At 50.4% G+C, this 26,103-nt stretch overlaps 15 protein-coding genes across 15 annotated transcripts; 5 read left to right on the forward strand and 10 right to left on the reverse strand.

Annotated features, from left to right (window-relative positions):
* Window positions 1-77: 77 nt before the first annotated feature.
* Window positions 78-1,178, forward strand: VTP21DRAFT_5719 (uncharacterized protein; the record flags this gene model as incomplete). Its single annotated transcript, XM_069396271.1, has 3 exons — window positions 78-233; window positions 303-359; window positions 975-1,178. The coding sequence occupies 3 exons, from the start codon at window positions 78-80 to the stop codon at window positions 1,176-1,178; spliced, it is 417 nt and encodes a 138-aa protein (XP_069247800.1).
* Window positions 1,179-1,922: 744 nt separating this feature from the next.
* On the forward strand, window positions 1,923-4,310 carry VTP21DRAFT_5720 (uncharacterized protein; the record flags this gene model as incomplete). Its single annotated transcript, XM_069396273.1, has 4 exons — window positions 1,923-2,117; window positions 2,180-2,759; window positions 2,825-3,027; window positions 3,114-4,310. The coding sequence occupies 4 exons, from the start codon at window positions 1,923-1,925 to the stop codon at window positions 4,308-4,310; spliced, it is 2,175 nt and encodes a 724-aa protein (XP_069247801.1).
* A 398-nt stretch (window positions 4,311-4,708) lies between these two features.
* Window positions 4,709-5,436, reverse strand: VTP21DRAFT_5721 (uncharacterized protein; the record flags this gene model as incomplete). Its single annotated transcript, XM_069396274.1, has 4 exons — window positions 4,709-4,792; window positions 4,861-4,944; window positions 5,015-5,221; window positions 5,290-5,436. The coding sequence occupies 4 exons, from the start codon at window positions 5,434-5,436 to the stop codon at window positions 4,709-4,711; spliced, it is 522 nt and encodes a 173-aa protein (XP_069247802.1).
* A 137-nt stretch (window positions 5,437-5,573) lies between these two features.
* Window positions 5,574-6,110, reverse strand: VTP21DRAFT_5722 (uncharacterized protein; the record flags this gene model as incomplete). The annotated part of the gene is made up of 2 exons (XM_069396275.1): window positions 5,574-5,675; window positions 5,778-6,110. The coding sequence occupies 2 exons, from the start codon at window positions 6,108-6,110 to the stop codon at window positions 5,574-5,576; spliced, it is 435 nt and encodes a 144-aa protein (XP_069247803.1).
* Window positions 6,111-6,334: 224 nt separating this feature from the next.
* Window positions 6,335-8,787, forward strand: VTP21DRAFT_5723 (uncharacterized protein; the record flags this gene model as incomplete). Its single annotated transcript, XM_069396276.1, has 5 exons — window positions 6,335-7,184; window positions 7,257-7,369; window positions 7,440-7,548; window positions 7,629-8,136; window positions 8,211-8,787. 5 exons carry the CDS (start codon window positions 6,335-6,337, stop codon window positions 8,785-8,787), a joined length of 2,157 nt encoding a protein of 718 aa, XP_069247804.1.
* Window positions 8,788-9,215: 428 nt separating this feature from the next.
* VTP21DRAFT_5724 (uncharacterized protein) lies at window positions 9,216-10,805 on the reverse strand (the record flags this gene model as incomplete). Its single annotated transcript, XM_069396277.1, has 5 exons — window positions 9,216-9,870; window positions 9,957-10,021; window positions 10,093-10,306; window positions 10,380-10,713; window positions 10,787-10,805. The coding sequence occupies 5 exons, from the start codon at window positions 10,803-10,805 to the stop codon at window positions 9,216-9,218; spliced, it is 1,287 nt and encodes a 428-aa protein (XP_069247805.1).
* A 1,039-nt stretch (window positions 10,806-11,844) lies between these two features.
* Window positions 11,845-12,927, reverse strand: VTP21DRAFT_5725 (uncharacterized protein; the record flags this gene model as incomplete). The annotated part of the gene is made up of 1 exon (XM_069396278.1): window positions 11,845-12,927. One exon carries the CDS (start codon window positions 12,925-12,927, stop codon window positions 11,845-11,847), a length of 1,083 nt encoding a protein of 360 aa, XP_069247806.1.
* A 778-nt stretch (window positions 12,928-13,705) lies between these two features.
* Window positions 13,706-17,196, reverse strand: VTP21DRAFT_5726 (uncharacterized protein; the record flags this gene model as incomplete). Its single annotated transcript, XM_069396279.1, has 12 exons — window positions 13,706-13,876; window positions 13,972-14,376; window positions 14,448-14,687; window positions 14,768-14,853; window positions 14,946-15,195; window positions 15,280-15,510; window positions 15,600-15,746; window positions 15,823-15,927; window positions 16,043-16,185; window positions 16,285-16,684; window positions 16,756-16,970; window positions 17,127-17,196. 12 exons carry the CDS (start codon window positions 17,194-17,196, stop codon window positions 13,706-13,708), a joined length of 2,463 nt encoding a protein of 820 aa, XP_069247807.1.
* A 421-nt stretch (window positions 17,197-17,617) lies between these two features.
* VTP21DRAFT_5727 (60S ribosomal protein uL22) lies at window positions 17,618-18,421 on the reverse strand (the record flags this gene model as incomplete). The annotated part of the gene is made up of 4 exons (XM_069396280.1): window positions 17,618-17,806; window positions 17,900-17,953; window positions 18,022-18,290; window positions 18,382-18,421. 4 exons carry the CDS (start codon window positions 18,419-18,421, stop codon window positions 17,618-17,620), a joined length of 552 nt encoding a protein of 183 aa, XP_069247808.1.
* A 318-nt stretch (window positions 18,422-18,739) lies between these two features.
* VTP21DRAFT_5728 (uncharacterized protein) lies at window positions 18,740-19,201 on the forward strand (the record flags this gene model as incomplete). Its single annotated transcript, XM_069396281.1, has 1 exon — window positions 18,740-19,201. One exon carries the CDS (start codon window positions 18,740-18,742, stop codon window positions 19,199-19,201), a length of 462 nt encoding a protein of 153 aa, XP_069247809.1.
* A 102-nt stretch (window positions 19,202-19,303) lies between these two features.
* On the reverse strand, window positions 19,304-21,227 carry VTP21DRAFT_5729 (uncharacterized protein; the record flags this gene model as incomplete). Its single annotated transcript, XM_069396282.1, has 6 exons — window positions 19,304-19,348; window positions 19,463-20,091; window positions 20,154-20,523; window positions 20,607-20,672; window positions 20,738-21,141; window positions 21,212-21,227. The coding sequence occupies 6 exons, from the start codon at window positions 21,225-21,227 to the stop codon at window positions 19,304-19,306; spliced, it is 1,530 nt and encodes a 509-aa protein (XP_069247810.1).
* A 176-nt stretch (window positions 21,228-21,403) lies between these two features.
* Window positions 21,404-21,819, forward strand: VTP21DRAFT_5730 (uncharacterized protein; the record flags this gene model as incomplete). Its single annotated transcript, XM_069396284.1, has 2 exons — window positions 21,404-21,619; window positions 21,706-21,819. The coding sequence occupies 2 exons, from the start codon at window positions 21,404-21,406 to the stop codon at window positions 21,817-21,819; spliced, it is 330 nt and encodes a 109-aa protein (XP_069247811.1).
* A 409-nt stretch (window positions 21,820-22,228) lies between these two features.
* Window positions 22,229-22,510, reverse strand: VTP21DRAFT_5731 (uncharacterized protein; the record flags this gene model as incomplete). Its single annotated transcript, XM_069396285.1, has 1 exon — window positions 22,229-22,510. The coding sequence occupies one exon, from the start codon at window positions 22,508-22,510 to the stop codon at window positions 22,229-22,231; it is 282 nt and encodes a 93-aa protein (XP_069247812.1).
* A 43-nt stretch (window positions 22,511-22,553) lies between these two features.
* On the reverse strand, window positions 22,554-24,421 carry VTP21DRAFT_5732 (uncharacterized protein; the record flags this gene model as incomplete). The annotated part of the gene is made up of 2 exons (XM_069396286.1): window positions 22,554-23,503; window positions 23,968-24,421. 2 exons carry the CDS (start codon window positions 24,419-24,421, stop codon window positions 22,554-22,556), a joined length of 1,404 nt encoding a protein of 467 aa, XP_069247813.1.
* Window positions 24,422-24,512: 91 nt separating this feature from the next.
* Window positions 24,513-25,619, reverse strand: VTP21DRAFT_5733 (uncharacterized protein; the record flags this gene model as incomplete). The annotated part of the gene is made up of 2 exons (XM_069396287.1): window positions 24,513-24,708; window positions 25,582-25,619. The coding sequence occupies 2 exons, from the start codon at window positions 25,617-25,619 to the stop codon at window positions 24,513-24,515; spliced, it is 234 nt and encodes a 77-aa protein (XP_069247814.1).
* Window positions 25,620-26,103: the final 484 nt, after the last annotated feature.

The raw sequence follows: 26,103 nt of genomic DNA on the forward strand, positions 1-26,103 counted from the left end.
GCTTGGATTGGAGTGCCATTTCAAATTTTTCGTTTGGAGGATACCGGGTGGAGAGGAGAAGAGTCTAAGGGTAGAGAATGACCTCGTCTCTGCGGTATATCCCCGGAAGACCTGGCTGGATGACATGGCTACAGGCTAAACCCAGCTCTGCCATCTACTTCACCATGAATAAATGTGACAGAAGAGTAGGCTATGAGTCAGAAGCAAGGATTTCAGCAGCAGGGTTTGTGCTGGTAGGAAACGTCTTGACGCGAAATTAATGACTGCTGCCACTGCTGGTCTCAACCTTTACCTTATCATAGCCATTGCTAGATAGTCTATCCCAGTTACCACGGTGTAAAGTTGTGCTTCTCAAGAAGGTTTATTCAGTTTCCACACGTTTCTTTCTCACGGAAAAATTCTCGGTATTGCCTCACCGAAACTTTCCTCATTTCAAGCGTCAATTGTGTATCCTAGACTCATAGAAGATGCGCGATAATCAAACCAAATTAAAATGATACTACAGATATAGGAAGGTGCAAATTTGAGGACACAATAAACCGTCCGTGACTAAAGAAAATGGAGCCGTGTTGGTTTTCGGAGAAGCCTATTCTATCCAAGCCAATAATGATAGAAGAGAGAATGTGAAAATGCTCTCAGCCATATCTACAATATTTAGACATAGTCTGCTAGTCTGTTAGCGTCGACTGTGCTTTCGAGAGTAAGCAAGTGGTATTAGCGTCTTGGCGGGTTGCCGGGACCGCGCTGACACCTCGTGAAAATCGGGTTAGCGTCAGGGGACGAGAGGCCAATGCGAAAGAGCACAAAATCGGCCGGAAATCTCGCGAGTGACCAGGTTACGAAAAGCCTCGGCTCCGTCAATGGCTTGTTCGTATTTCATCAGGTGAAAGAGAGCATTGGATGGCCGGGGCGGTGCTTTGATGGCGTGGATTTGGTATTTCCGGGAGAGCCACTATGTTCCCGGGCAAATCCAGGGATTGCTTCTGAAGTTGGGCCGCGTGGAAGAGGCCGTCCCAGCCGGCACTGAGCTTCAATTTTTGCCGTCCCGCCGAGCACAATGGAGCAAAACGGCTCGCCGGGTGGCTGGCCATGGTTCGCGAAGCTCGGCTTCCATTGAGAACACCACTTCTGAAAATCCCGTCGGTATTCTGTCCAGGGGCTGCCCGGGCGTTCTCTAGGGGAAAAGGCGGTAGCCGCTCGTTCTACAATGCACGAGCAGAACCTTTGCGCGCACACCCGAGGTTACACTGCAAGTCACAATGCGCGAAGAGGCGAATGGGGAGGAGGCAAGATAGGATGGACAGCTGGCATTAGAAAGCGGCATTGTCGTAAGCACAGTAGCAAAACCTTTATCCCGCACGCGTCAGCTTACGGCGGCCAGCATTTTTGCAGCCGTCAGGCAAGAGTTATATATAGCCCGACTGTGCTTCCGCCCGAGCGTTTTAGGCGATGCGAATCCGCGTTGGACAAAAATTTGTGTGCTTGCAAAATTTGATTTCATACAAAGTTCTCTTCTCACCTTGCATTTTGTTCTCGCACCTTTTAATCCTAATTATTACCAGCAATACCAGGGGCTCATTCTCTCGCAATCTCTGCGCTCATCTTCTCCATCCGTTGGCTTTGCATTTGGATCTGACAAGAAAGAGGGGGCGATTGCTGCTTACTTCCTCTGCTTATCCTTCTCTTGGTGTATTCCGCTTTTTATTTTTCTTTTTCTTTCTTCGATTTGTTTCCTAGTGCAAATAATCTCTTATTTTCTTCTCTATTTTTATTTCCATTTAATCCCTTTTGATCCGCCATTCCTTGCGCCTGTCAATCGTGAAGTGAAAGCTTGGTTAGAGGTTCCGATTTGGTATTTTTTTCCCGCCTTCTTTTATTGCTATTCGATCGAATTTTCCCACCCTTTCTCTACGACGTATCTAATGGTTTGTCTAGTAGCAAACTACATCCATGCCCAGATCGAAATGAGCGAAAAACGAAGTCTATCTTATGACCTTTTCGTGTGGTTCTTCAACATCCTCCTGGATATATTCTTCCGCGAGATTCAGCCGCGCGGTGCACACAAAATCCCGCTAGAAGGTCCTGTTATTTTTGTCGCAGCACCCCATGCGAATCAGGTTCGGGTGGCACCAGGGGATTAGGATTCTATAGATGGATATTGACCTGTTTCTATTACCAGTTTGTCGATCCCCTTGTATTAATGCGCGAATGCCCGCGCAGAGTGTCATTCCTCATTGCCGAAAAGTCTACGCGACGAGCCCTAGTGGGCGCTTTCGCTCGTGCAGTTCACTCTATCCCCGTCACGCGTCCTCAAGACATCACTAAAACAGGCCGCGGGCGCATCCGCCTCGCGGACCGCTACAACACTCCCACGCGGATCACAGGCGAGGGCACCCAATTCACTCAGTTCGCCCCAGGGTATCAGATCCACCTGCCTAAAAACGGAGGCGCTGCCGAGATCGTGGAGATCATCTCTGACACCGAATGCGTCATCAAGAGGGAGTTCAAGGACCTCACGGCCCTGGAGATGCTCACGTCGGAGGAGGGCTCATCCTACAAGTATGCTCCACCCGTCAATCAGACCGAGGTATACAAGCAAGTGTTTAAGGAGTTGGCGAACGGGCATTGTGTCGGGATTTTCCCCGAGGGCGGCAGCCATGATCGTGGGGAAATCATGCCCCTGAAGGCCGGGGTAACCATCATGGCGTTGGGCGCCATGGCTAGCAACCCGGACGTGGATGTGAAGATTGTGCCGTGTGGTAACTACGGATTTCTCTGCGAAGCATGCGGGAATCTCTTCCTTGACTGACGCTTTTTGAATTAGGGCTCAACTATTTCCATGCGCATCGTTTCCGGTCTCGTGCGGTCGTGGAGTTTGGTCAACCCATCTCCGTGTCCCGCGAGCTGGTGGAGAAATACAAGCTTGGAGGGGCCGAGAAGCGGGAAGCCTGTGGCAAACTGCTCGATACCATCTACAATGCCCTGAAATCGGTCACCGTCAACGCACCCGACTACGAAACGCTCATGGTAACCATCTCGTGACCGTGGTTGGGACGCAACCACTCATGATGCTAATTTTCTTTCTTGTTTTTCTTCTCTGTTTCTTCCAATAGTTGATTCAAGCGGCACGTCGCCTCTACAAGCCGGCTCACCGTAGGCTTCACATCTCACAAGTGGTCGAGTTGAACCGACGCCTCGTATACGGATACAATCTCTTCAAAGATGAGCCCAAGGTCAAAGAGCTGAAACACAAGGTCTCCGCCTACAATCAGCTGCTTAAGTACCACGGCCTCAAAGATCACCAGGTGCAAAAGGCCGCGCTGCACGGGGGCCATGCGTTATCGCTGCTCATCTACCGCATGTTCTGGCTGGCCTTCTGGGGCATCCTTTCCCTGCCGGGTGCCATTTTGAATCTGCCGGTGGCCATTGTGGCCAGGGTGATTAGTTCGCAGAAGGCGAAGGAGGCCCTTGCCGCCTCCACGGTCAAGATTGCGGGGCGAGATGTCCTGGCCACATGGAAGCTGCTGGTGGCGCTCGTCCTGGTGCCCCTTCTCTATTTCTCCTACACCATGCTCGTGCTCTTCCTCACCCTGCGCTACGATTTGGCCTTCAAATGGAAGTTTTGGCTCCCCGTTTTGACGTGGGTGACCCTTCCGATTTTGAGCTACATGAGCCTGCGCTTTGCGGAAAACGGCATGGACATATACAAATCGTTGCAGCCCCTCCTTCTCTCGCTACTGCCCTGGGAGCGCACGAGCGTGGTCAACCTGAGGACGGTCAGGGAGCGGCTGAGCAGCGACATCACCGAGCTGATCAACGAATATGGACCCAAGGTGTTCCCCGACTTTGACCCGAATCGGGTCGCCCTCGAGCGACATGAGGGCCGCCCACTGACGCCGACGCCGTCCTCGGCGCGGTTAGCGGGCGGCTTCTTCACCACCCCTCTCGAATGGCTCGACGACAAGGTGTTCCAGTGGGGCCGGGCGGACGACCAGGAGGCCGACGAGTACTTTTTCTTTTTGGATCGGCGCGGACCCGGCGGATTCTCCTCGCGCTCGCGATCCCGGTCGCGAACCCCCAGTGGAAGTTCGTCGCGGGCACGATCACGCACGAGCAGCTTTGGGACCGGGTTTGGGGGCGAGGGGTTGCGGGTGGAGGCCATGACCGAGCTCTCGAGAGACAAACCGTTCGCCGAGCTCACCCGTAAGGCAAGGGACAAGTCGCGGGAGCGCTACTTGAAGCCACCGGGGATCGAGTTCACCGTTGGAAATGGGAACGTGGCGTCGGAGGAGGAGAAGAAGCATAACTGAGCCGTGGAGATGCATCCATATTTATCCTCATCGTTCTCCATTTTCTCTCTTTCTATTTATATACTCTTATGTTTACCCCCCCCCCCTCCCTCCTCCTCCTCCTCCGCCTCCTCTCTTTACGCACCTTCTGTTTGGGCTGGGTTGTTCCACGGGAAAAAAAAGAAGGGTTTATAACAGCTATTTTCTATATACAATTTTGTGTGTACTTCTTTTCACCTCTTTTCCTTCCTAATCCTTCGTTATCTTTTATCTAGATGTTTTTTGTCTTTCACTGCTAGCAACCATACGCCTTGTTCATATTTTCATATCCAAAAGGAATATATATATATATATATTTTTCAAATTGAGGTCAGAAAAAAGTAATACACGCACACTGGTCGAAATGCAAGGGATTTTCTCTAAAAGCTCTTCACCGCCATCGCCCCCAGTATTAGGCTAATTGCCTCCTGCTTGTTGTTTATGCTCTCTCCAAGTTTATAGCACTAGAATAAGAGCATGGAGAAATGAACCAAGGCCAAACAGCCTGCGAACAGTTCACGGGGGCGCTTACCTTCTTCAGTGCGTTCATGTCGGTGAAGGTATCGAGTTCTGCCAGGGGAACCAGCTCACCCTCCACCACGCCCTTCAGTTCCTCCTGGAAAATAAGGGGGTCAATAACATGAGCATGAACAGATATGCACAGATGAATGGAAGCGGGCTAGTACCTCGTCGGCCTCCTTTCCGATCTTGGCAATCACCAGGGCATCCGTGTCTTCCTTAATTCCAAACTTCCGTAATGCCTCCGATATACTCGAGGTGGGCTCGAGGTTGTAGAGGATCTCGGAATAGAGGGTGCGGGTTTTCAGGCTGTTATGCTGTTGGTCATGGACCGCCTTGTTGGCTGCCACAAGGACTTGGAAGGGATCTAGTAGCTGCAGGGGAGAGCACAAGACAAGGTGAGCAGTTCTAGTTCTTGATGAGGGACCAATGCCAGACGAACCATGCGCGCATCAACAAACGCGTACGAGAGCGATGGGTCACCTTTCAGGAGCCGCTCGCGCAGGGAGGCTGTGTTTCTCACATTGCGGAAGAGGGCGAGATGGATTTTACCAGCGGCGGGATAGAGATCGAGATTGTATGATTCCATGCCAATGTAACTCTGTTTTTAGACTTTGCCGCCGGGCCGTGGTGAGGTTGTTTGAATTCAGGAGCATCCTAGCCTGCCCTCAAGCCGGTGCCAATGTTGGGAGCTGGAGATCACAACAAAGGCCCGACTCACCGGCGCTAATTGGGCACAGCGGGTGGCTTGTGGGCGGGGTGGCCTCCATTATTAATTGCAACCATCTCCCCTATGCGCACGAAATTGATTGTATTCAGGTGGGGCGCCTAGGTCATGCATGCGCAGGATACCTCCACAAAACTCCAGGCTTCATTTCAAGCAGGCCCACCCTGTATGCACCGGATTGTTCCCAGGGGGCGAGCGCATACTGATCTTGTTGTAGCTCGCGCTGCCGTGGGCCGGCCGTGTTGGGGGAGGAGCTGCGGAGGAGGAGGCGATCGGCGAGGGGAGGCGGGCGAGAGGAGGACGAAGGGCTGAGGGCAATGGAGCTGACCGCCGAGCATCTCTGCAACCCATTTGCCATGGGGAGCAAGGGCAGCCAATGCGCCCTTCAAAACTGCACCGCCGATCTTGCCTGCCCATCGCTCCACCATTTTAGCCGCAGCGTCACATCTAACAAATAAAGGCCGCCCAATTACATCACGGGCCGGGCCGGTTAGGGGTCTGCGGCGCCAAATGCAGGAAAGGTTTTTGGAGAGCATTCCACTGAAAACTTCTCGAAAGACCTCCCGCTACTCGTTCTAAATTAAATTTTCTGTTTTCGCTCAATTTTTCTGTTTTTCTCTTTCACGCTGGCCTCCTCTCCTCGCCTCTCCCCCATCAAAATCCAAACGCTAATCCGAACCAAGCCGATATATGCCTCCCCAATCTCCCGCCTCTGCCTCCATTCACTCCCCCTGTCTAGTCTCCCTCCCTTTTGGCATTAATGCATCCGCTTCCCCCCGAACCGCTCTCCAAGCAGCACAATGCTGCATCGGCACCCCATCGCCAGAACAATCGTAGCGATTCCTTCGATGAGCTTCCTTGTGGGCGCCAAGACAATACCGTACAATCCCGAGCGTCCAATCCTGCTGCATGCGATCAAGGGATGGAGGATGGGGGCTTTCCGGCGAGCTCCTTTGCCGTGGAACAGCAGGAAATGTTGGTGAAGAGCGCAAGAACGGTGCAAGATCGCCGGAGAGCTAACCAAAAGGTGGGCAGCTTTGAAGATCGGCCGAAGGAATCCCTCCCGGATCAGGATCAAGAAGCGGAGCAGAGCGCTGCTTCCAAACTGCGCTACGAATGCGACTCCATCGACGAATACTCTCTTGCAGGCCTCGATGAAAGCATCCATTACGACTGGGCGAATGTGCCTGCACATGGCATGCATCTTTCCTCCGATGCACAGCCCCCCGCTTATTTGTCCGTCCAGGCTCAATCCTCCCCCAAGGAAAAATTCAAATCCAGCAAAAGCCTTTCGAATCGCCTCCGCTCATGTTCTCATTCCCCCGTCCCCCAACCCACCCTCCTCACACCGCAGTACCTGCAGCCAAAACCCTCGCCCACGAACATGGGCGTTCGTTTCTCCCATCTAAGCGAAAAGCCTTCCCTCTCGCGCAAGCTCTCGTGGGATGCAGAAAAGCTCAAGAGCTTGGCGGCGTTCAAACGCCGGCCCTCTCTGGTAAAGAAGCGCGAGAAGGAACGAGAGGCTGTGCGCGAGAGCCGATTCTTGGCCGAGAACAACTACATCACCTATTCTGTCGATATCGAGGACTATGAAATCAAATATCCTATCGGTATGTCTTATTGCCCGAACTGGTCTCGAATGGATTTGGATCGTGCTAACCCTCGTCTATGCGCCTGTTTAGGACGTGGGGCCACTGCGACCGTGTACTATGCCCTCTACAAGTCTAAGCTTCCGGTCGCACTGAAGATTCTTGACCTGGATCGGTTTCAACGGAACCAGATCGACGAATTAAGGGTCGGTATTTCTCTCCTTTGACGGTTTCGTACCCCCAGCCCTAACCTCTATGCCTTACCCCCACTTTCAGAAAGAGACCCAAATCATGAGCTTATGCAGGCACCCTAACCTTCTCCCAGTTTACCGCTCATTTGTCCATGGCTCGCAGCTTTACATCGTTACCCCGAATCTCTCTGCTGGTGAGTCATTCTTCTTAGTTCTTCTTCCTCTTTGAATCCCTCACGATAAAAAAAAAATTCTCGACTCTTATCAATATAAGGTTCATGCAAGGATCTCATTCGCGCCTCCTTTCCCAACGGGCTCCCCGAGCCGATGATCGCCTGTATCCTTTTTCAGGCATTGCAGGGTTTGCGGTATCTTCACCAAAACTGTCTCATCCATCGCGATATTAAGGCTGCCAATCTCCTCTTGGACAAAGAAACCGGCCAAGTGCTACTTGCCGATTTTGGCGTCTCACGTATGGATACTCCCGCCGCCGATGAGCGCAACGGTAGATACAGCTTTGTAGGCACCCCTTCTTGGATGGCGCCCGAGGTGATTGAGAGGAAAAACTACGATGCCATGGTGGACATGTGGAGTTTCGGCATCACCGCGCTGGAACTCGCCTATGGGGGCGCACCCTACGCGAAGCTTCCCCCCAGAAAGGTCCTACTCCTCACCCTACAGAATAGCCCCCCAAGGCTCGACCGCTCTCGATGCGTATACCCGTACAGCCGTGCTTTCGAAAACATGATTGAGCTGTGTCTGCATAAAGACCCTAAGCAACGGTAGATCTCCTATCCATTTGGACGAATTCCTTGACATTATCATTGAACTTTTTTTTTTGCTTGCTTCCCATTAGTCTCACTGCAGAGAAAGCCCTGCATCACGCCTTCTTCCGCCGTGCGCCACCTCCCAGCTACCTCGCCTCTATTCTCAATATGTCCAAGCAGCCTTCGGTCCAGGAAAATTCACAGCTCACCCTGAAGCGATCGCAAGAGGTTGCAGAGAGGCGCCCTAGCGCAAACCCTCAGTCGTGGGATTTCGACACGTCCGGCGATGACCATCAGCTACAGGTTCAGCCGGCGTCTCCGCCTCCCGCGCCGCCACCCGCCATTCATATTTCGCCTCCTTCGTCGCCGATGCCTTCCCCCTCGCTCATCCACTCCCCCGATGACGACAGGGCGCCGGGAACGGACGACCTGTCCCTCTCCGAGCCGTCTCCAAGGCGGGATAACCTTCGCCTCATCATTCCACAGCCGTCCCGCAAGCGCGCAGATTCGCTGTCTTCGGCGGGTGAATCTGATGAGGCCATTACTCCAACCTCCTCCTACCCCTCATCGCCCTCCTCCTTGTCCAGTGCGAAGGCCAAGGACGAAGATGCGCGAACTCCAGCCTTCGTCTCCGCCTGGTCGGGCTACACTAGCTATTCTGCGTAAGCACTTGGAGGTAATCGCTTAGCTCCCCCCCCCCCTCCTGGCCATTGTATTTTTTGTTTTTTCGCTTATACTTGGGATTCATTTCTCTCCCTCTATCCATCTCTGTCCATATTTTCGTTAATATTTATCGACCCCCCTTCTTTTATTATATAAATACGCGTCGCATGCTGACAAATACTTGCGTCTTTTTTCCTCATTGATATAGATTCCTTTCCCTTTTCCCTCGAAGTGCTTTAGATTTTCCCCCTCTTCCTTACACTTTGTATAAATAAAAGATCCAAGACCCTCTCTTTCGTAGCAAGGCAAAGTCTCATTTTATGCTCGGAATTTCAAAAGGAGGTAAAAACAAAGAAAAATATACACACAAAAACAAACGGGACAAAATAACTACATAGCAGGAAAGCGGAGGGGTGAGGGGGGGGATGCTTTTAAACCACGTCGGCCTCGCTTTCTTCGGCCATCTCCTCGTCCTCCGCCTCCTCTTCCTCCTCCTCGGTTCCGCCCCCCTCCTCTTCCTCCACGTCCTCCTCGGGGATGGCCGGCAGGTTCAGCAGCACGTCCTCCTCCCCCTCCCCTTCAAACGAATGGAAAATGGTGGTCACGTCCACCTCCTCCCGCTCCATCTCCTCCATCTGCAACCGGTCCCGCAACTTGACCTCGGGCACCACATCGAACTCGTCCTCGCGCTCCTCATACTCGATGTTCTCCTCCAGCTCCTCGAAGTCCGGCGCAAACGCGCTCCACGACTGCTGTCGGCCCCTTCCCCAAAGATACATGTCCCCGTAGTTCGTCACGGAGGCCACCACCGGCATGCTGGGGTGCCACGCCACGTCCTCCAAGGGGTCCTTCGGGCCCTGCAGAATCTTGGTGAGGATGCCCGTGCCCCGGTCCCAAATGTAGATGCTGTGCTCCGCTTTGTGGGCGCTCCCGCCAATGACGTATTCGTCGTCCGCGCTGAACCCACACTGCGACCACTGCGTCCTAGAGACCAGGTCCTGGAACTTGTGCTGGAGGTGGGGATGCCCTTCATCGTCGAGTGAGAACACCCGAATGATACGGTCATTTGCGTTGACCGCGAGATCTCTACCGTGCATATGGGAAGGGGGGAAGAGTGGAAGAGGTTAATCAGCGGGTGAGCGCAGCAGACGTGGTCGCACGAGTGGGCTTACCTTCCCCTTCGGCCCAGGTGGATCTGTTTAATTCCGCTGGTTGTGATTCGGATGGAATGCAGTACCTAGGATCGCAGCGTTCACGTTAGCTGGAAGTTCCTGCACTTTCATGGGCTATCATCTCAAAGGGTCTCACCTTCAACGTGGCCACGTCTATAATGTAGATAAATCCTCTTGAATTCCCGGTGTAAATTCGCTCGCCGGTCAGGTCGAAGCAAAGCGTTGTCACTGTGCCCGAAGAGTGCTCTTCCCCCTCTGGAGAGGTGGGGATGTCTCGCTGGTGAATACGGCCGTCCGAAAGCTCCACAAGGACCGGCGCCTCCTGGAAAAGCGACGCCGCGAATACAAAGCTATACACAACAAGGAAGAGCATCGGTAGTATTCCAAGTGTTTGTGTCTCGCGGATGAAATTGCAGGGCTTACTTATTGCGCGGATGCATAACGGCTCTGCTGACTGCCGCTCCAAACCGAACATCCCGCTTCCTCCCCTCGACCAAGTCCCAAAATATGCATTTCATGTCCTCCCCTCCCGTCAACAAGTACCGCCCATTTCTTGACCAGCTCAAGCTAGTCACCGGCCGAACATGCCCAATGAGCTGGCGGGCGACACTGTGAGTGTCAAAGTCCCAGACAAGACATGCTCCAGAGGCACAGCCCGCAGCCAGGAGGGTTCCCCATCGGTTAAAGGCACACGTTCGCACCCCTAAATCTGGGATCTCCTCTTCGATGACATCTGGGAAATCCTGATCGAATGGGTCTGGCAGAGAAGAAGTAGATGTCAATGTGAGAGGCCTCGAGACCCAGTCTGGTAAAGTTTTCCGCCACCTTACCAAGAAGTTCAAGATTCATCGCCTTCTAGTTCGATTCATTTAGTCGTGAATGCGGCCGGAGAGTGAAGCTCTAGGTATTCAATTTGCTATCTTAATAGGGTGCTGCGCCAATAAGAGTTCTTTGATTTTTGCCAGCTGGAGAGCATCGAAATCGAGTACCATTAGTGAGTATAGACTACAGGCCGCCAGGGAATGTCCAGGAATGGCGCCACACCTCTTGTAGAAATAGGTTGAGACGTGGGCGTGTATGCGTAGGGGTGCTGGGTGAAATTGTATGCGCACGATCGAGTGTCAATAGTCAACATATGTAAATGAATTGCATTGGGGGCTCCCTATGAATCAGAGATCTAATTAATATAAGCAGCATATCTGCGCTTCCTCCCTAGACCCAATTGCCGACGTGTCTCGAGATAGCCAGCTGCACAGAAATGGTGGCTGAAGAAGCCTTGGCGCTGTGTTGCCTGTGTGGTGGGAAGCCGTAGGTTCCAAATATAGACCGTGTCATGAATATTCAATGGAGGAGCAACTTCAACATATGAGGCGTCGCCTGCACACTGGGATATACCTCTCGTAGCTCGTAGTCTTTTTATTATTTTGGTATTATGTGCACCTTGTTTTCATAACCTCATTAAGCTATTCCGATCACAGCCGTTACCTTAATGGAGAAAAGCTCAAGGAGAGGGAAGAATGGGCTGAGCAGGTGCAAGGAAAATATATTAAAAAGGAAAAAAAATGGGTTGAATTAATATCGTCCCAGACGAGAAATAAAAAGGTGTAGATATCCCAAGAAAAGAGGAGGTATTGTCTACTATTGGTGGGGAAAGAACTGGAAGAAAAGAAAAAGAAAAGGAAAAAAAAAAAAAGCAAATCTTACAAAAAGAAAAATGTTCAATTATTTAGGATAGAAAGAACAAAAAGACAAAAAAAAGGGGGGGAGAAAAGCACCGACAAGAGCCCTATGGAATTTAGAAAAAAAAAGACCAAGTTAAAAACAAAAAAAAAAAAGAGAACAAAAATATAATAGAAATCCCATTGCAGAAACAAAAGCAATACGAAGACTAAATAAGTGACAGCTCCAGCGTCCACACTCGCCGCGCCCACAATCTCACAGGTACCCGCCGCTCACCGCCCACATGCATATCCACCCCGTCCCACCACACTTTCCTCGCGGGCTTCTTCCAAAACAGCAGCAATTTTTGAGCCGCCGCCAATTCGGCCTGCGTTCCGCCCTTTCGCAAGTGCGCCAAGGCCATCGACACGATTGTCGTCCTTCCGGGATCAATACAGCGGTAGCCCCACCGCGACTCGCGATCGAATCCCGACATGCACAGCAAATCGACCAGGTGCTGCTCGGCGCTGCTCTCCTTTGCGTGGGCATTGCGCAGCAGCGGGGTAAACACGTCCCGCTGCTCAAGCAGATACTGCGCACACTCGGCTTTAAGGGCCTGAGTGTCACTGGTATAGTCGATGCGCGAGCTGCAGCAGGAATGGTGACAGTCCGCAGGGCAGTCCACTGTTGTCGAAGCATTCGAGGCGGCTTCTTGCTGCTGTTGCTGTTGCTGTTGCTGTTGCTGCTGTGAGACCTGGTTCTCACTGCTCTGCGAGGTCGCGGTCGTCTCCAGTTCCCCCGAGGATGACTCGGTCAGGGCGGCCTTCTTTGCTGGGGGAATCGCAAAAAACTCGAGCTCCTCGCGCAGTACAATAATGGCGGGCCGCTGCTGCGGATAGCCACTCATAAGGAACTCGCGCGCGCTCTGGAAGAAGCCCAGTAGATAGCTTAGGCAGGCAGGATCAAAATCGACGTAAGCAACGTGTTCCTCCTCGATATCTTCCTCCACCTCCGGCTCTTCCGCCAGATCATGGTCCAACTCATTCGATGGATGCTCATCAGCCTCATCCCCGTATTCCACCTGGCGGCCAAATATTATGCCCTGAGGGAACATTAGGACGAGAATGCTCTCGGGGAGGGCAAGCAGAAGGTCACGGTCGCAATCGAAACGCGTACCCCGAAGATCGAGAACAAAATGCTCTGGAAACAGCACTTGATCCACCTCCATAGGCACATCGTACTCGGGGTGAGAGGGCGAGGGAGGAGCTGTGGTGTAAGTATTAGCTGCAGATGTAATGACGTCTGAAGTCATGATGGGTTGAATCTCTTTCTATTCTAATTTTGGTTAAACCGAGAGAGAGAGAGAGAAATGGGGAGGGAGGAGAGATAGGAGAGAGATAGGGTAAACAAGAAATAAAAGCGTGGAGGGAGAGCTTAGTAAACGAAAAAGGATAAACGGGAGAATAAACAAAGAAGATTATGAGAGTGAAATCGAAATGAAAAGTGGTCGCGTTCGCCCGCCCCAATCAGCTTTTATAAAAAGAGAAAATCCCCTTTTTGTGTTGACAAAGAAATCAATTTGGAAAAAGAAAAAAAAATGCCGGCAATGTTCAAGATTAAAAAGCAATCCGATGCACACTAGTGAAATAGCTATTAATAATAATAAATCTTTACAACCAATATATACACAATAAATGGGCAGAAGAGGGGGAAAAAGACGGCAGGAGGACACCGACGAAGATAAAGAATGCTCAATTAGAGTTTCTGAAATAGTGGCGCAGCGGACACTGCTGCGCATTGAGGAGCAGCGAGACCGAGATGGAGTGATAAGTCTTTCCCATCGGTGGGAACCTCTTTCCAAAACTATCACATTTATTGTAGAGAGAGTTTGTGTGTGTTTTCTTTCGATTCCGTCGTTAATAGGACATACAATCAAAACTAAAATTTTTTACAAGAAAGATAAAAACGTCTCAGTTCCTATGTGGTCAGCCTTTGGTCGCCTCTAAAGGCCACTGACCCATGGAAATATTCAAACAGTTCAAAAGAGAGAGAAAAAAAATAATAGGAGAAGCATTTGGCCGAGAGGCTGTCTAAAACCTCCATTCCTCGTCCACCTCCATCGCCCACTTGAACTTTTCGCGCAAGCTGCGGTTGAACACCTTGTCTAGCGGCACCTTGTGCTTGTAACACCACGCTGCTGAGATGCGCGGGTCGATGTAGTTGATCTTGGACGTGCTCAGGGCAACTTGCTTTGTCTCATCCTGCAAACGCAAACGCAAACGCAAATGGGAGGATCAAGTTAGCCTTGCGTCGCTCCCCTCCAGGCAACGAGGGCCTATTGTGTGTGAGGCCTTACCTTGGTTCTCATTTGGAAATGCGTGTTCGAAATCCGCTCGTTCACCTTCTTAATCGCTGCGTCCAACTTCTCGATGGTCTGGTTCCGCTTCGGCTCCACCTTACCCGTCTCCCGTTCCTTCGCCAACTCCTTCTCCCGCTCATCCACCTCCTTCAACCGTGCCTGTAGCTCCTTGGCAGGCTTCGCCTCCTTCCCCTCCGCAACCAGCGCCTCGTTCTCCTTCTCGAATTTGGCCTGTATTTTCTCGCGCTCCTTCTCTAGCAGCGTCTTCTCGTGCTCAACGACCCAGTCCTCCTCAAGATCCGACTCGGGCTCAGTCAAATCTGGGCGAGCCTTCTTCAGCTTCGGGTCGATGGTGAGCATGGTCTGCTTCAGCTTCAAACGCTGGTATTTGAGTGCCCGTATCTACCGTAGCAGTTGAATGGAAGATGTCGTCAGCCGGAGCAATGATGCTTTCCACCCCCTCTCAAACATACCTTATCGCGAATCTTGGACATTTGCTGATGATGCCCCTTGCTGATGGAGCGCTGATGGTTGCAGAGTACGGCCACCTCCTGGTTGGCTCGGTTGTAAGCCAGGAGTTTCTCCGCAACTGAGCCTTCGGCTGGCGTGTTTTCCAGCTGCTGTTGAAAAACATACGAGGCATTATACGTACGGAACACCTTGGCCGTTAATCCCGGCATCAAGCTGTTAAGGTGCTTATTCAGCTTAGCAGTCTATTTAATGGGGCAAGGTGACACGTTAGTCCTCCAAAAGTAGAAGACGAGGTGTATGTTCTTATTAATGGAAAGGTTACATTTAGACGGTCAAATATAGGGTCCTCATCATCTTTGTCTTTTTTGAATATCTTCAAGTTCTTGAACACTTGTTCATCGACAGGGACTAGTAAGAAGAACAAGAAAATACCAGATAAGTTAGAGACCGATTGAGGGAGGACAAATAAAAGGGGGGAGGGGGAAAGGCCGCTTCTATACCTGTGTTTTCGTATTTGATCGAGTCTTTACCCAGGAAGCTCAGATGCACGATGTTCGGCGGCTCAAGCGACACATGCTCACAACGCAACGAACAACAACCCACAGTATCCGCCTCGTCATCCCCCTTTTCATTACCAGCTCTGAGCGCAAGATGGTCAATAAGCCACATGGCCGTTGCTCGCTGTCGAGTCTCCATCAGTTTGTCCTTCAACTCTGCCAAGTAGTCGCGACGAATCCTAGCAACATGTTTCTGGGATGAAGAGAAAGAGAAAAGAGAGAGGGGAGGAGGGATCAGCTTTCGCCACCAGTGCTATACACAACAACCAGTATTTACTTTGAGCTCTCTCGCCTTCTCGAACTTCTTGAAGTCGCTCTGACCCTTCCACGAGCTTCCGGCGGCAAGGAACACGTACTTGAAAGAGTCGTTTACATTCTCCTTCCACATTGCTAGCCAAGTGACCGTCTGATCGTGAACAATCTTGCCCCACTTATGGCCTTCTGGTGGTTTGGGAATTGGCGCGTCTTTACCAATATTGATGGTGACTTGCTCAGGCTGAACTCGAGTCTAATGCGATTTGCCAAAAACAGAAAAGGCGAAAACAAAAGCTGAGCACAAGCACAAGTATCAACGAAAAAAGCCATATGATATAGTACCTTTAGGGTGCCGGTCTTTGGATGTGCGCCGCGACCACGAAATAGTCCGGGGGGCTCGATACGGAAATTGCCCACCTTCTCCTTCCGCCCATCCACCAGTGCATACATATACTTCTCTTCCATCTTGAGCTTTTCCTCCTTCAACCTCTACCCATGGAGGAAATACGAATCAATGAGTCAGTTAAGAGCTGGGAAATCGTCGTAGTCAGTATAGCCCATTTACCTTTTTCTCATCTTTGGACATTGCTTTTTTTTCTTCCTTAAGCCTCTCCAAATGATCGTAAATGGGGGTGAAGTCACATTTGTCGAACTCTTTGATAGGGGGTGGCTAGAGAGAGAGAGAGAAAGAAGACGAAATGTGGTTAAACATGTGAATGCATTGAAGTAAGCCCGATGGAGGCGCGTGCACTCTTCAAAATTTAAATAAATGAAATCGGGCTTACGTTTTTGCATTTGGCAAGCACAGCCAAGAAGTCGCGGAAAAAATTCTCCCTAAACTCCTTCTTCTCATAGTGATCGGTATTGAGCACTTGGGCAAAGTAAGTTGCCACCTCCTCGGCCTCAGGCTCAAGCTCCACTGGAACGCCTAAAATGATTAGAGAGGATTTCCAATGATCAGCCCAGTGTTCACAAGCCTGCCATATCCAAAAGAGTTTTACGAATCAGGCTCGAACAGAAAACTCACCATCATATTTCATCTTCACTCCATGGGGCTCGTACTCGGGGGGGAAGAGGACCCCGTTGTGTTCGAATGTGGTCCACTTGATGCTTCCATCATTCTCCTCGTTTTGCTCCTCCCACCAGCGATAGGCTTCCTCCTCCTCTTCCTCCACTTCTTTTTTGGTTTTCTTAGTTTTCGATTTTTCTGTCTCACTCTCCCCCTTGGATTCCTCCTTCTTCACCTTCTTAGCCACCCCATCAGCTGCATTCTCCTTGCTCTTGGTCGACGGCTTCGATGTGTTATTTGTGGAGCGCTTTCGCTTTTTCGTCTCGGACTGCGAATTGTTTGCCTCATTTCTGGCAGAAGCATCGTTCTCCTTTTTCACCGCTACAGCCGAAGATTTGACAGGGCGGATTTTTTTAGCCTAAAAAGCACACATACACAGCGTCTAAGTTATAAGGCCAATCCTTGAAAGCGCAAGAAATAGCAACCCACCAATGGAACGTCTGAATCACTGTCACTGCTGGCCTCCTGCTTCTTACGCTTATCGAGCCCATTTGTCCCACCATTCATTTCTGTCGCTAACTTGCTTCCACCTTGCTTGGTCACCTTGCGCATTGCGAGAGGGATGTCATCGTCGGAGTCATCAGGAATTCTTGAGGCAGAGCGGATCTGGGATGCAGGTGGGGAGCTTGCCTCTGAATCCACATCTATTCAAAAAAAAACAATCATGAAATGAGTTGAATGGGAAGAGCGAGAGTAAATTCATGGGCTCCAATTCATTAAATAAAAATAAGTCGATTCCAAAATATTGAGAAAAATACATAGAAATTGATGTGAACACCAGGAGAGGAGGGTATTCTCACCTATTTCGCGCTTTATTTTATCAGCCAGCCTCTTAGAGAGAGGAATATCGTCTTCAGAATCGGAGCTCATGTTAAACAAATCAGATAAAGAATGGGAGGAAAATCAATATAAATCGCCGTTGTTGGAGACGAAAAAAAAAAATCTATGGTCGAAAACAAAAATAGAAAGTAGAAGAGAGAAAAGAAAAGCAAGAAACAGAGATAAATACCACTTTTGCTTGACTTAAAAAAAATTATGAAAACCCACGTTTAAGATTTGAAGGCAAAAGCAAGAGATAGCAGAAGATGGCTGCGCCCTTTAATTGATGACGTAACACAAAATCCGAGAATTTTGAAGTTAGGCGGATGCCATAGTCGCGTTAAACCGTAATAGCGAAGGGAGAGCATGTGGCCTCGGGTCATACTCAAACAACAATAGAAGCTTGTTTTATTATTTGTCAAAAACGAGAAATAACAATGGAGAGGGGGATGAAGAGGCGACCTAGTCAAATTTATGCGCGAGACCTAAGGCGGGAGGCGCGGGCCAACTGCCGAGCGTTAAGCTTAGCAACCTTCTTTCCTTCCTCACGCTCCACCGTAGCGTCCTCCTCAGCGACAATAATCTCAATGTGCGAGGGGGAACTTTGGTAGGGGTTGATGCGACCATGGGCGCGGTAGGTGCGGCGGCGCATTTTAGGAGCCTATCCGACAATTCAATAGAGCAGCAAATGGTGAGCATTGCATTTCTGAGATGAGCAAAAGTGAAAATAAAGGCTAATGACTTAACAACCTACCTGGTTGACCTGGATGTGCTTGATGACCAAGCCGTCCACGTTCAAGCCTTTGGCCTACAGTCAGCAAAATAGACCACCATGAGAGAAGGCCAACGAGAATTATATCCACGGATCAACCTTACCTCAGCATTGGACTCAACATTCTTCAAGAGCCCCTCCACGAATTCGCAGGACTTCACGGGCCACCGACCCTGAGTGGTACCGAATTCCTTGGCCTGAGCAGTGCGGCCAACACCACCGTTGAAGCGGCGAAAGGGGATCGCACGCTTGTGGTCTTTGACAGCGGCAAGGTAGGTAAGAGCCTTCTTGAGGTTCATGCCGGAGATGGCGGCGGCAACCTCGCGAGTGTTCTTGAAGTGAACGCGGAGGTACGAACCACGTGCCTTGGCGACTAGAGAAATGATGAGGGGCAATCGAGATCACGAGGAAAGCGTTAGATTAACATCATCGAAATTCCAACAGTGAAAAAAAAACTAACTTACTTTTAGCAGGATTAGCTGGAGTAGCCGCGTATCTGACCATAATGACGGGCAATTACTCCTAGAGGCCAAAAAAAGAAAAAAAAAGAAGAATTAGCGATGATGGATTCCAGCCATGGCCTCTCGACATTCCAAGAAAATCGACACATCGACATCTTTAGTTTCGTGGTGATCTGGCAGGATGAATGGATGCATTCATCCCCCTCCCCACGGATGGATGCATCAACATGATAGATACCTTCACACTTATGGAATAAAGAAAAGAGAGGGGACCTTTTTGAATTTGCTCTTGGTCAAAAGCTAAAGTCGAATGCTGCGCAGTCACAAATGTCTTTGTTCGACTCTCCCTCCTTCCACGCCAATGCACACCTCCAGACCCGTCGATCCCCTCCTCCAATCCACCCTCCTTATAAATCTCGCTAAATCCACCGACTCCAATACCTCTCTCTGTCTGCTTGCTGAATCATGCCGTCTTATTGACAATTATGGGCCTTGCTCGAACCAATCCGATCCTCATCAACATCAGCAATGGCTATTTGCCCGTGCTCGAGCCCACTTTGAGCTAGCCGGTGCATACCTGAGAGTGGGAGAGGTCACTCAGGCAGAGAGCGAGGCTCGATTCACCGTCGAAATCGCAGATAACTTTCTCAAAAAACGCACCCGATCCCAGCCTAAATCACCCACCAGCGAATTAGATAAGAAAAGTGACGATGAATGGAGGGGTTTTTTAAGAGAAGCATTGGATTTGCTGGCTAACACGCTAAAAGCAAGGGGCCTGGATAGACTAGCAGAGCTTACTCTGATTCGGAAAGAGAAAGTCTGATAATACTCTTTGTGCTTATCCTGTATATATTCATTAATAACGCCTTATTTTGTTTTATTTTTTAAATTGTGTTGCCTTTTTCCCATTGTTCGTCATTCCACCTCAAGTATTGGCAGATAATCCGGGGGCAAACTTGATGTGCCTCACCTGTAAAATAAATAGAAAAATTAGACATTGTGAGCACGGGTGTGTCCAACTTGCTGGTTCGGTTTTCCTATGTGAGCGCAAAGGAAAACGGGAAATAAAAATGAAAATTGTTACCTCATCGACTGGCAACCTCCATTCCTTGAAACACTGTCTTCGAACCTCCTCTTGATTCACTGAAGGGCCGAGCTCCGGATTCTCTACATGCTTTAGCATCTCCTGAATACTGTTGGTCTGCCCGACCGCGATCTTCATGTTCAGAGCCTGCAGATAATCTAAAAAGGCCTCGTCTTTCTGCATTTCTTCCAGGTCGACGATGCCAACCACTTCCTCTCCGCGCTCCATCGTCACATTCACCTTCAGCAAATAGTCGACCAATTCTATCGGGTTCTTTTCACGGTTTCCATGACACACTGCGTAGCGCTCTGCATTTGCGGGGCGGCTTGGCAGCGGCTTCACAATTGTAATGCGGTCAAATATGGAGTGCAGGATGTACACGAGTCCGGCGGTGAATGGGAGGGATATGTCGAATAGTTTGCAGACAAAGACGCCGCCCCTTCTTAAGATGAGCAGCATGGAAATGATTTGGCAGAGTAAGAGACGCCGCATGAGCCATTCTTGGTCCTGCTCTTTCCCTTCGAAGCAAAGGCCGCCATCGGCAGTGACCAGATCAACGCCATTGCCGTCCGTCGCTTGGTCGATTAAGCGCGCAAACTCTCGAATGTTTTGCTCCTTCAACAAGTCCCCTGCATAAAATAGAGTGCTTATAAGCGCTTTCCCGGGCGATTGTGCGATGATGAGCCCTTACCACTTCCGTCGACCCCGTCGCAAACAGAAAACGAGTTCTCCACATCGGTATCTGGATGGAACTTATCAAGCGCCCAGTCCTCCCCTTTTCCTGTCTTTAACGAGATTCCCCATCCCTTCACCGCCTCCCCGCTCGTTCGTTTCCTCCACAAAACATACTCCGAGAAGCCTCCCGGCCCGCCACACAAGTCTGCAAAACGGAACACGCCTGCAGACGAGACAGGGGACCCGGTGAGGTTGCATAGGACATCGAGGTACGCCAACTTGACGGCCGCACGGTTAATGAAGAGAGAGTTTGAGACCCGTTCGTATGGGTTGGCCCTGGAACGGGCTGCCGTCACCAACTCGTGCGGGACGCCCACCAATTTTTTCTACCAGTTGTAGTGGATGCGGTTAGCATTCGCAATCACGGGGAATCCACTCACGACAAAACAAAATAAATGCCTTCGTGTACCTTCATCTCCATCAATCTCGTCATGACTGCACCCATAGAAAACAGATCGAAATCCACAGTTTCGGGCTAACACATCAACAAGAGTCTAAATACTTGAATCAAAGAAATTAAGATTATTTTATAATAATGACCTTTTCCCCAACCACCATTCTCAATTTTTGTGACCCCATGCCCCGCCCGCCTTCAAGGAATTCCACACGCTGCCTCACGTCCACTTGCACTTTTTGCCCCGCTTGCTGCGATGGCTGTTGCTGCTGATACACTGGGGCCTTGTCCCTGGTAGCCTCGGTAGAGTGATGCTGAGGATTGCGTTGCTGTGGTGGCAAGGGCCTTCTTCCGTCGCGCATCCCCTCATTATTATAGGAGCGATTTTGCGTTGGATGCGACATATTGGAGGGAATTTGACGGGGTTGGTGGGGTGGCTGGTTTGAATACTGTTGAGCACCTGGATGGCGTCCAGGCTGCGGGCAGGTATATACGGAAGGAGGGGGGACGCGAAAATGCAGGGGAGTACTGCGGTATTCCGGGTCGGCATCTAGGAGAGAAGGTATAGGTATTAACAGCAGCTCTACTAACAGCCAGAAAACCGAAGAATTGAACAAGACCTGTGTATGGATCCATCCTATTTGCTACTATGTTTCCTCTCTACTTCCCAATTAACCACGGTTTTCCTATGGTACTTCATATTCTCGGTGCTTTGAGAGTATGAAAGCCGAGTCACACCTGCGCCTCGTTCAAACAACAAATTCAAAACTGGTATATCTTTATTAGAACTCTTTCGCTCTCCCGTTCACACAATGCGACCAACTAAGAAGCCCATTTCGCGATCGTCCAAGTCTGCCAGCGCTAAAACCTCAACGCGATCAGCTTCTGCTCCCAAAATCGCACAAAATAGTGCCGGCATTAAGAAGAAAAAGTCCTTCGATGCTCATAAATCCAAACAACTCACAGAGAATCTTGATTCCATGCTTGATGATCTAATGCCAACCCTGAAGAAGAAGCGAAAAGATCATGTAAGGCTCTCCTCCTCCCCCTCTCCTCCCTCTCTGCTATTCCAACTATCCATCGGTTTCACTAACTGCATGAGTATATCCAATAGACCAAATCGAAGCCAGATCGAGACACCATAGTCGAGGAAGCTGAGCAGCGGCACCAGCAACTGCAGCAAGACATGAACGCGGCGCTGGATGGGATCCTTAAGATGAACGCTTAGACAATACCGCTCGAATCATGCACTTTATCTTTTGATTATTTTATTTGTCTCATTTTGAAATTCCCTGTTGTATATACAGCTCTTTAGATGCAACCAGGCGGTATTGCCGCCAAGCACCTTCCATAGACTGTCAATGGTAGAGAGGCCATCGTTGGCGTCTCTCTATTAGGCCTCACGGGTGGGACTGCGAGGGCATTGCTGAGCGGAGGCGAGTCGGCTAGGTGACTAACTTTAAAGATGTATAACTCGAATCTTATTTTTTATAATTTTATATATGGACATTCCCAATACTGCTTTTAAAATCTTCGTGAAGAGAAAACAAGAAAAAAAAAAAACAAACTAATAGGCTAATAGAAAAGGAGAAAGTAGAAAAAAGAAAATCGGGGCTATATATAAAGGAAAAAAAAAACTAATATAACAAAGGTAGGGAAGGAAAAAAAAAAAATATAATATAATCCCAGTGAAGAAGAAAATATCCTAGAAAGAAATAAAAGAAAATCCTAAAAATCCCCAGGAAAAGAAAAAGCCTAGCATGAGGAAATGGGCAAGAGAAAAGGTACCATAGAAGAAATAGAAAAAAAGGGGGTGGAACTTCAAATTGTAGAGAAATAAAATGCTTGGAAATCATATCAATAACAAAAAAAAAGAAAAAGAATATGGTCACTCCCTCCTCCGATTCCCTCACTTCCATGAGTGCAATAGCAAATAGAAAAAGGAAAAACAAAAAGTATTATTTAATGAGGATAAGAAGACTGGCGCAAAATTGGACGGGGATTTGGAAGTGAAAGACGAGGGACGGAGCACGCAGCACCTTTTTCAGCCGATGTCTCCAAGGACATCTCCAGCGACGCCAACACACTAGGCAGCGAGGGCAGGGAGGGGCGAGTGAATACGCCGTTGCAGCCAAAAGGATTGGATGCAGCCAAGGAGGAGGCTGCAAATCGTGAGCCCTCGTCCATTTCGGCATCCTCAAAGTCCGAGAGGAAAGTGCTGCATGCCGAACCACGCGAGAGGGCGGGAGACGGATAGGGCAAGGAGCGAAGCCCACCCATGTTGGGCGCGGTGGGCGAGGTGGTGGAGGGGGGCGAGGAGAGCTGGGCGGGGGACACCGAGTCTTGCACGGGAGAGAAAGAGGGGGCAAGACCAAGCGGGCTGCCGTGGTCGACGCTCACAGGCGTACAGGGCGAGACCGGGGAAGGCTCCTGGTGCGGCTGAGAGGGGGGCAGGGATTGCTGCGGGGAGAGGTGCGGACGCAGCTTCGTCGCTTGGCTAAGGAGGAAGCCCGTCCAGCTTGAGAACACCTCCGACGTCAGATACAGGTTGTAGTCAATCAGCCGCAGAAACGTGCGCTCAATCTCGTTCACTTCCAGGTTGGATAGACTGGTGATCTTGGACCATGCGCGGTTACGATAGTTCTTGTCCTGCAGAAACTTGTTGGCGACGATAAGCGCACCCACAAACATACGCCTGCCACACTTGACGAGATCGTTCACAGGGACATCGTCACGACGGTAGGCGACGATTTTGTTACGTACTCGGCAGATGTAGAAGAGCGCCGTCTGAAAAGTGGAGTAGGAAGTGCGCGAGCGTCTCAGGGTCACTTCAATAAAATCGCGAAGGGCAAGAACCTTGGGATTGATAGTCTTCTGCGGCCAGATGGAGCCAATCACTAGCGCTGCAATATCTATAGAATGGGAGAGGAGGAAGGGAGAGGAGGTTAGTCAGGGCAGAGAGAAAGAGAGAGAGAGACGCGCAAGATAAGAAAGCATCGAAATAAGAAAATCAAGGTCAAAAGGAAAGTTGAGAGTCGCAGAAAGCCTCTTGCAACGCGAGATGCAAGCGAGTGCGATTCAAGATAAGCGAGAAAAGGGAACAAGCCAGTTGTTCAGAAGAAGTGCAGGCCGACACGTCTTTGTTGGGCAACGTATAATCGCTGCAGATACAAAGTAGTGCGTCGGACTGTAAAAGAAAAAAGAGCAAAATGAAAGCAAAAAAAAAGAGAAACCGCAGCCAAGAAGAGGAACTAAAGTAGGGTAGGAGAAGGGGATAGAAAGGAAAACACCAAGAATGAGATGTGGGGGGGGGAGGGAGATTGGGTGGAGAGGGGAGAGAGGAGGGAGGAGAAGGAAAGGGGGGGCTAATACTCACCCACAAGATTCGAGACAAAGGGACGTACAATCGGCCCATCAGCCGAATCCTCCTGTGCAGACGATTGCGGCAGCGGCTGCGTCTGGACGCGACGCAACGGGTTGAACCGGTGCTGCTGGTGATGGGATCCTCGGATAGGGCCGCATCGTTTCGCGGAGACGGGGGCAGGAAGTGGAGGGGTGTGGTGAGGAGTGGAGAGAGGAAGTTGTGAAGTAGGAGGTGTTTCAAGTAGCCGATGATCGGCACACAGAAGAAAATTGCTAGCATTGCAAGTGGAATTCGAAGCGATGGTGGAGGCCGACGGGGCGGCTGCCGCTGCCCTCAGAGGAGCATGGACAGAGCACGGCGGGATGACGTCCACGGGTGACACAGAAAGGCGACCATACGCGGACTGCAGCGGCTGCGACGGCGACCGCCCCGTCGCTGAGTCGATGGGGGAATGAGAGTGTACCATCAGAGTTGTGTACGAAGGGGAAGTTTATCCAGCGAAGAAGAGATTAAGAGACGTAAGAGACTACGTGGTTAGAGCGACAGTAGGAGGGTTGTTAGAACGAGAAGGGGGGGGGGAGGGAGAAGAGCGGTGACGAGACGATCGATGGGTAGTAAGTTGTGCGATGAGATACGAAAGAAAGCTGCGGCAGGTGAGTATATATATATGTATGTTTGTGTATACGTATATATGAAGACGAAGGAAAAGGCTCAGTAGGGGGAAGCCTCTTCAGCGGGAGCAGCTTTTCTTCCCTAGTAAGAGGGAAAGGCAATGGTAGCGGAAATCATGTTGGGGCGGGGCGTAATCACAGAACAACAGCAATAGATATAATCTATAGCATCAATGATTAATGGGATGGGGAGGTATGGGCGGGGGGGGAGCAATTCGATAAACAAACCTCTTTGTTAGTTAGTTAGGAGTCGGCGCAATGACAAATAGAGACTGTTGAAAATCAAGCGAGGAAACAAAGCAGTAGTCGTCGGGGGGGAGCGGGGCCACTGTTGAAGGGCTCTTAGCAGGGGGGGGGGGGACGGCGGTGGGGCGGCAGAGAGTGAGTTGGGAAAAAAAAAGTCCTTGGAGCCAAAAGGGCAAGTTTTAAAAAAAATTTTCAAGAGCAAAAATGAGGAAAAAAAAAAAGGCTCTAGCCACACACCGCAGGGAGCATACACTATGAGTGAGAAAAGCAAAATACGGATGAGCGCAAAAAAAAGCAGAAAAAGAAAAACTTTAAAATTATGAGTCAAGCTGAAAATGACCGAGTGACGTAACCAAATCGCCCAAAACGAGAACTGAGATAGGGGGAGCGCTTGGAGCGGAAGAAAACGTTTCGGTTTAAACTCCTCCTGAGCACAACGAACTCTGTGGAAAAACGGATGGACGAAAGCGGCCCCCTTGTCCTTGGAAGTGTGCCCTGCAGCCCATGCCCGCCTGAATTCTCTCTTTGTCCTCGGCGGCCCTCCCTGCGGCGGAGGGGCGCCCGCCGCGGGTGCAGGCACAGGGGAGGGCTGGGGAGCGCCCTCTTGCAAGCGAGGCGAGGCGGGCAGCAAGCCCAGCCGGTGGCGGGTGGAAAAGGCATCCACCGGGCCTTAGTGGATTGTTTGAAGCCACGCCAGGGAATGGCTCACCTCTTTACTGGCAAATTTGTTTTGAGTTGATGGGTCATCTTTGATACATATTGCGTTTGGTTGAAAGGGCGCTGCCCTCTTTCTTTATGGAGATGCGTTTACTTTTTACCGCCGTGGAACCGCCGAGGAACAATGGAGAGGGTTGGGAAGGAAAGTGATAATGCAAACGAAGATAATAGAAACAATACAAACATGATACAAACTTTCATAACTCCTTTCCTTTTTCTTCGCTCTGCGTTCCTCCCGTCTTTCCAATCAGGGCCGCGCATGACTAAAACGGTGTCGCTGGCACACCCATTCTGCCCCCCCTCGAAAGCAACCCTTGGATGCACGGCCCTCTGGGGCCCGAGGAAGAGGGGATGCAGGGCGCGAGGAGGGGGACAAGCGATGGAAGGGGGGGGGGGGCGGCGGGCCGCGGCGACCAGGGAGAGACGCGACAAGCTTGACAAAGCTTTCTTCCTTATCGCCCACATGGCAAAAATAATGTTCACCATGGTTACTCCATCATAGAAATCCTCTTCT

The sequence above is a fragment of the Calcarisporiella thermophila genome (assembly GCF_041956535.1).
Source record: "Calcarisporiella thermophila strain CBS 279.70 unplaced genomic scaffold VTP21scaffold_23, whole genome shotgun sequence".
Lineage (NCBI taxonomy): Eukaryota > Fungi > Calcarisporiellomycota > Calcarisporiellomycetes > Calcarisporiellales > Calcarisporiellaceae > Calcarisporiella > Calcarisporiella thermophila.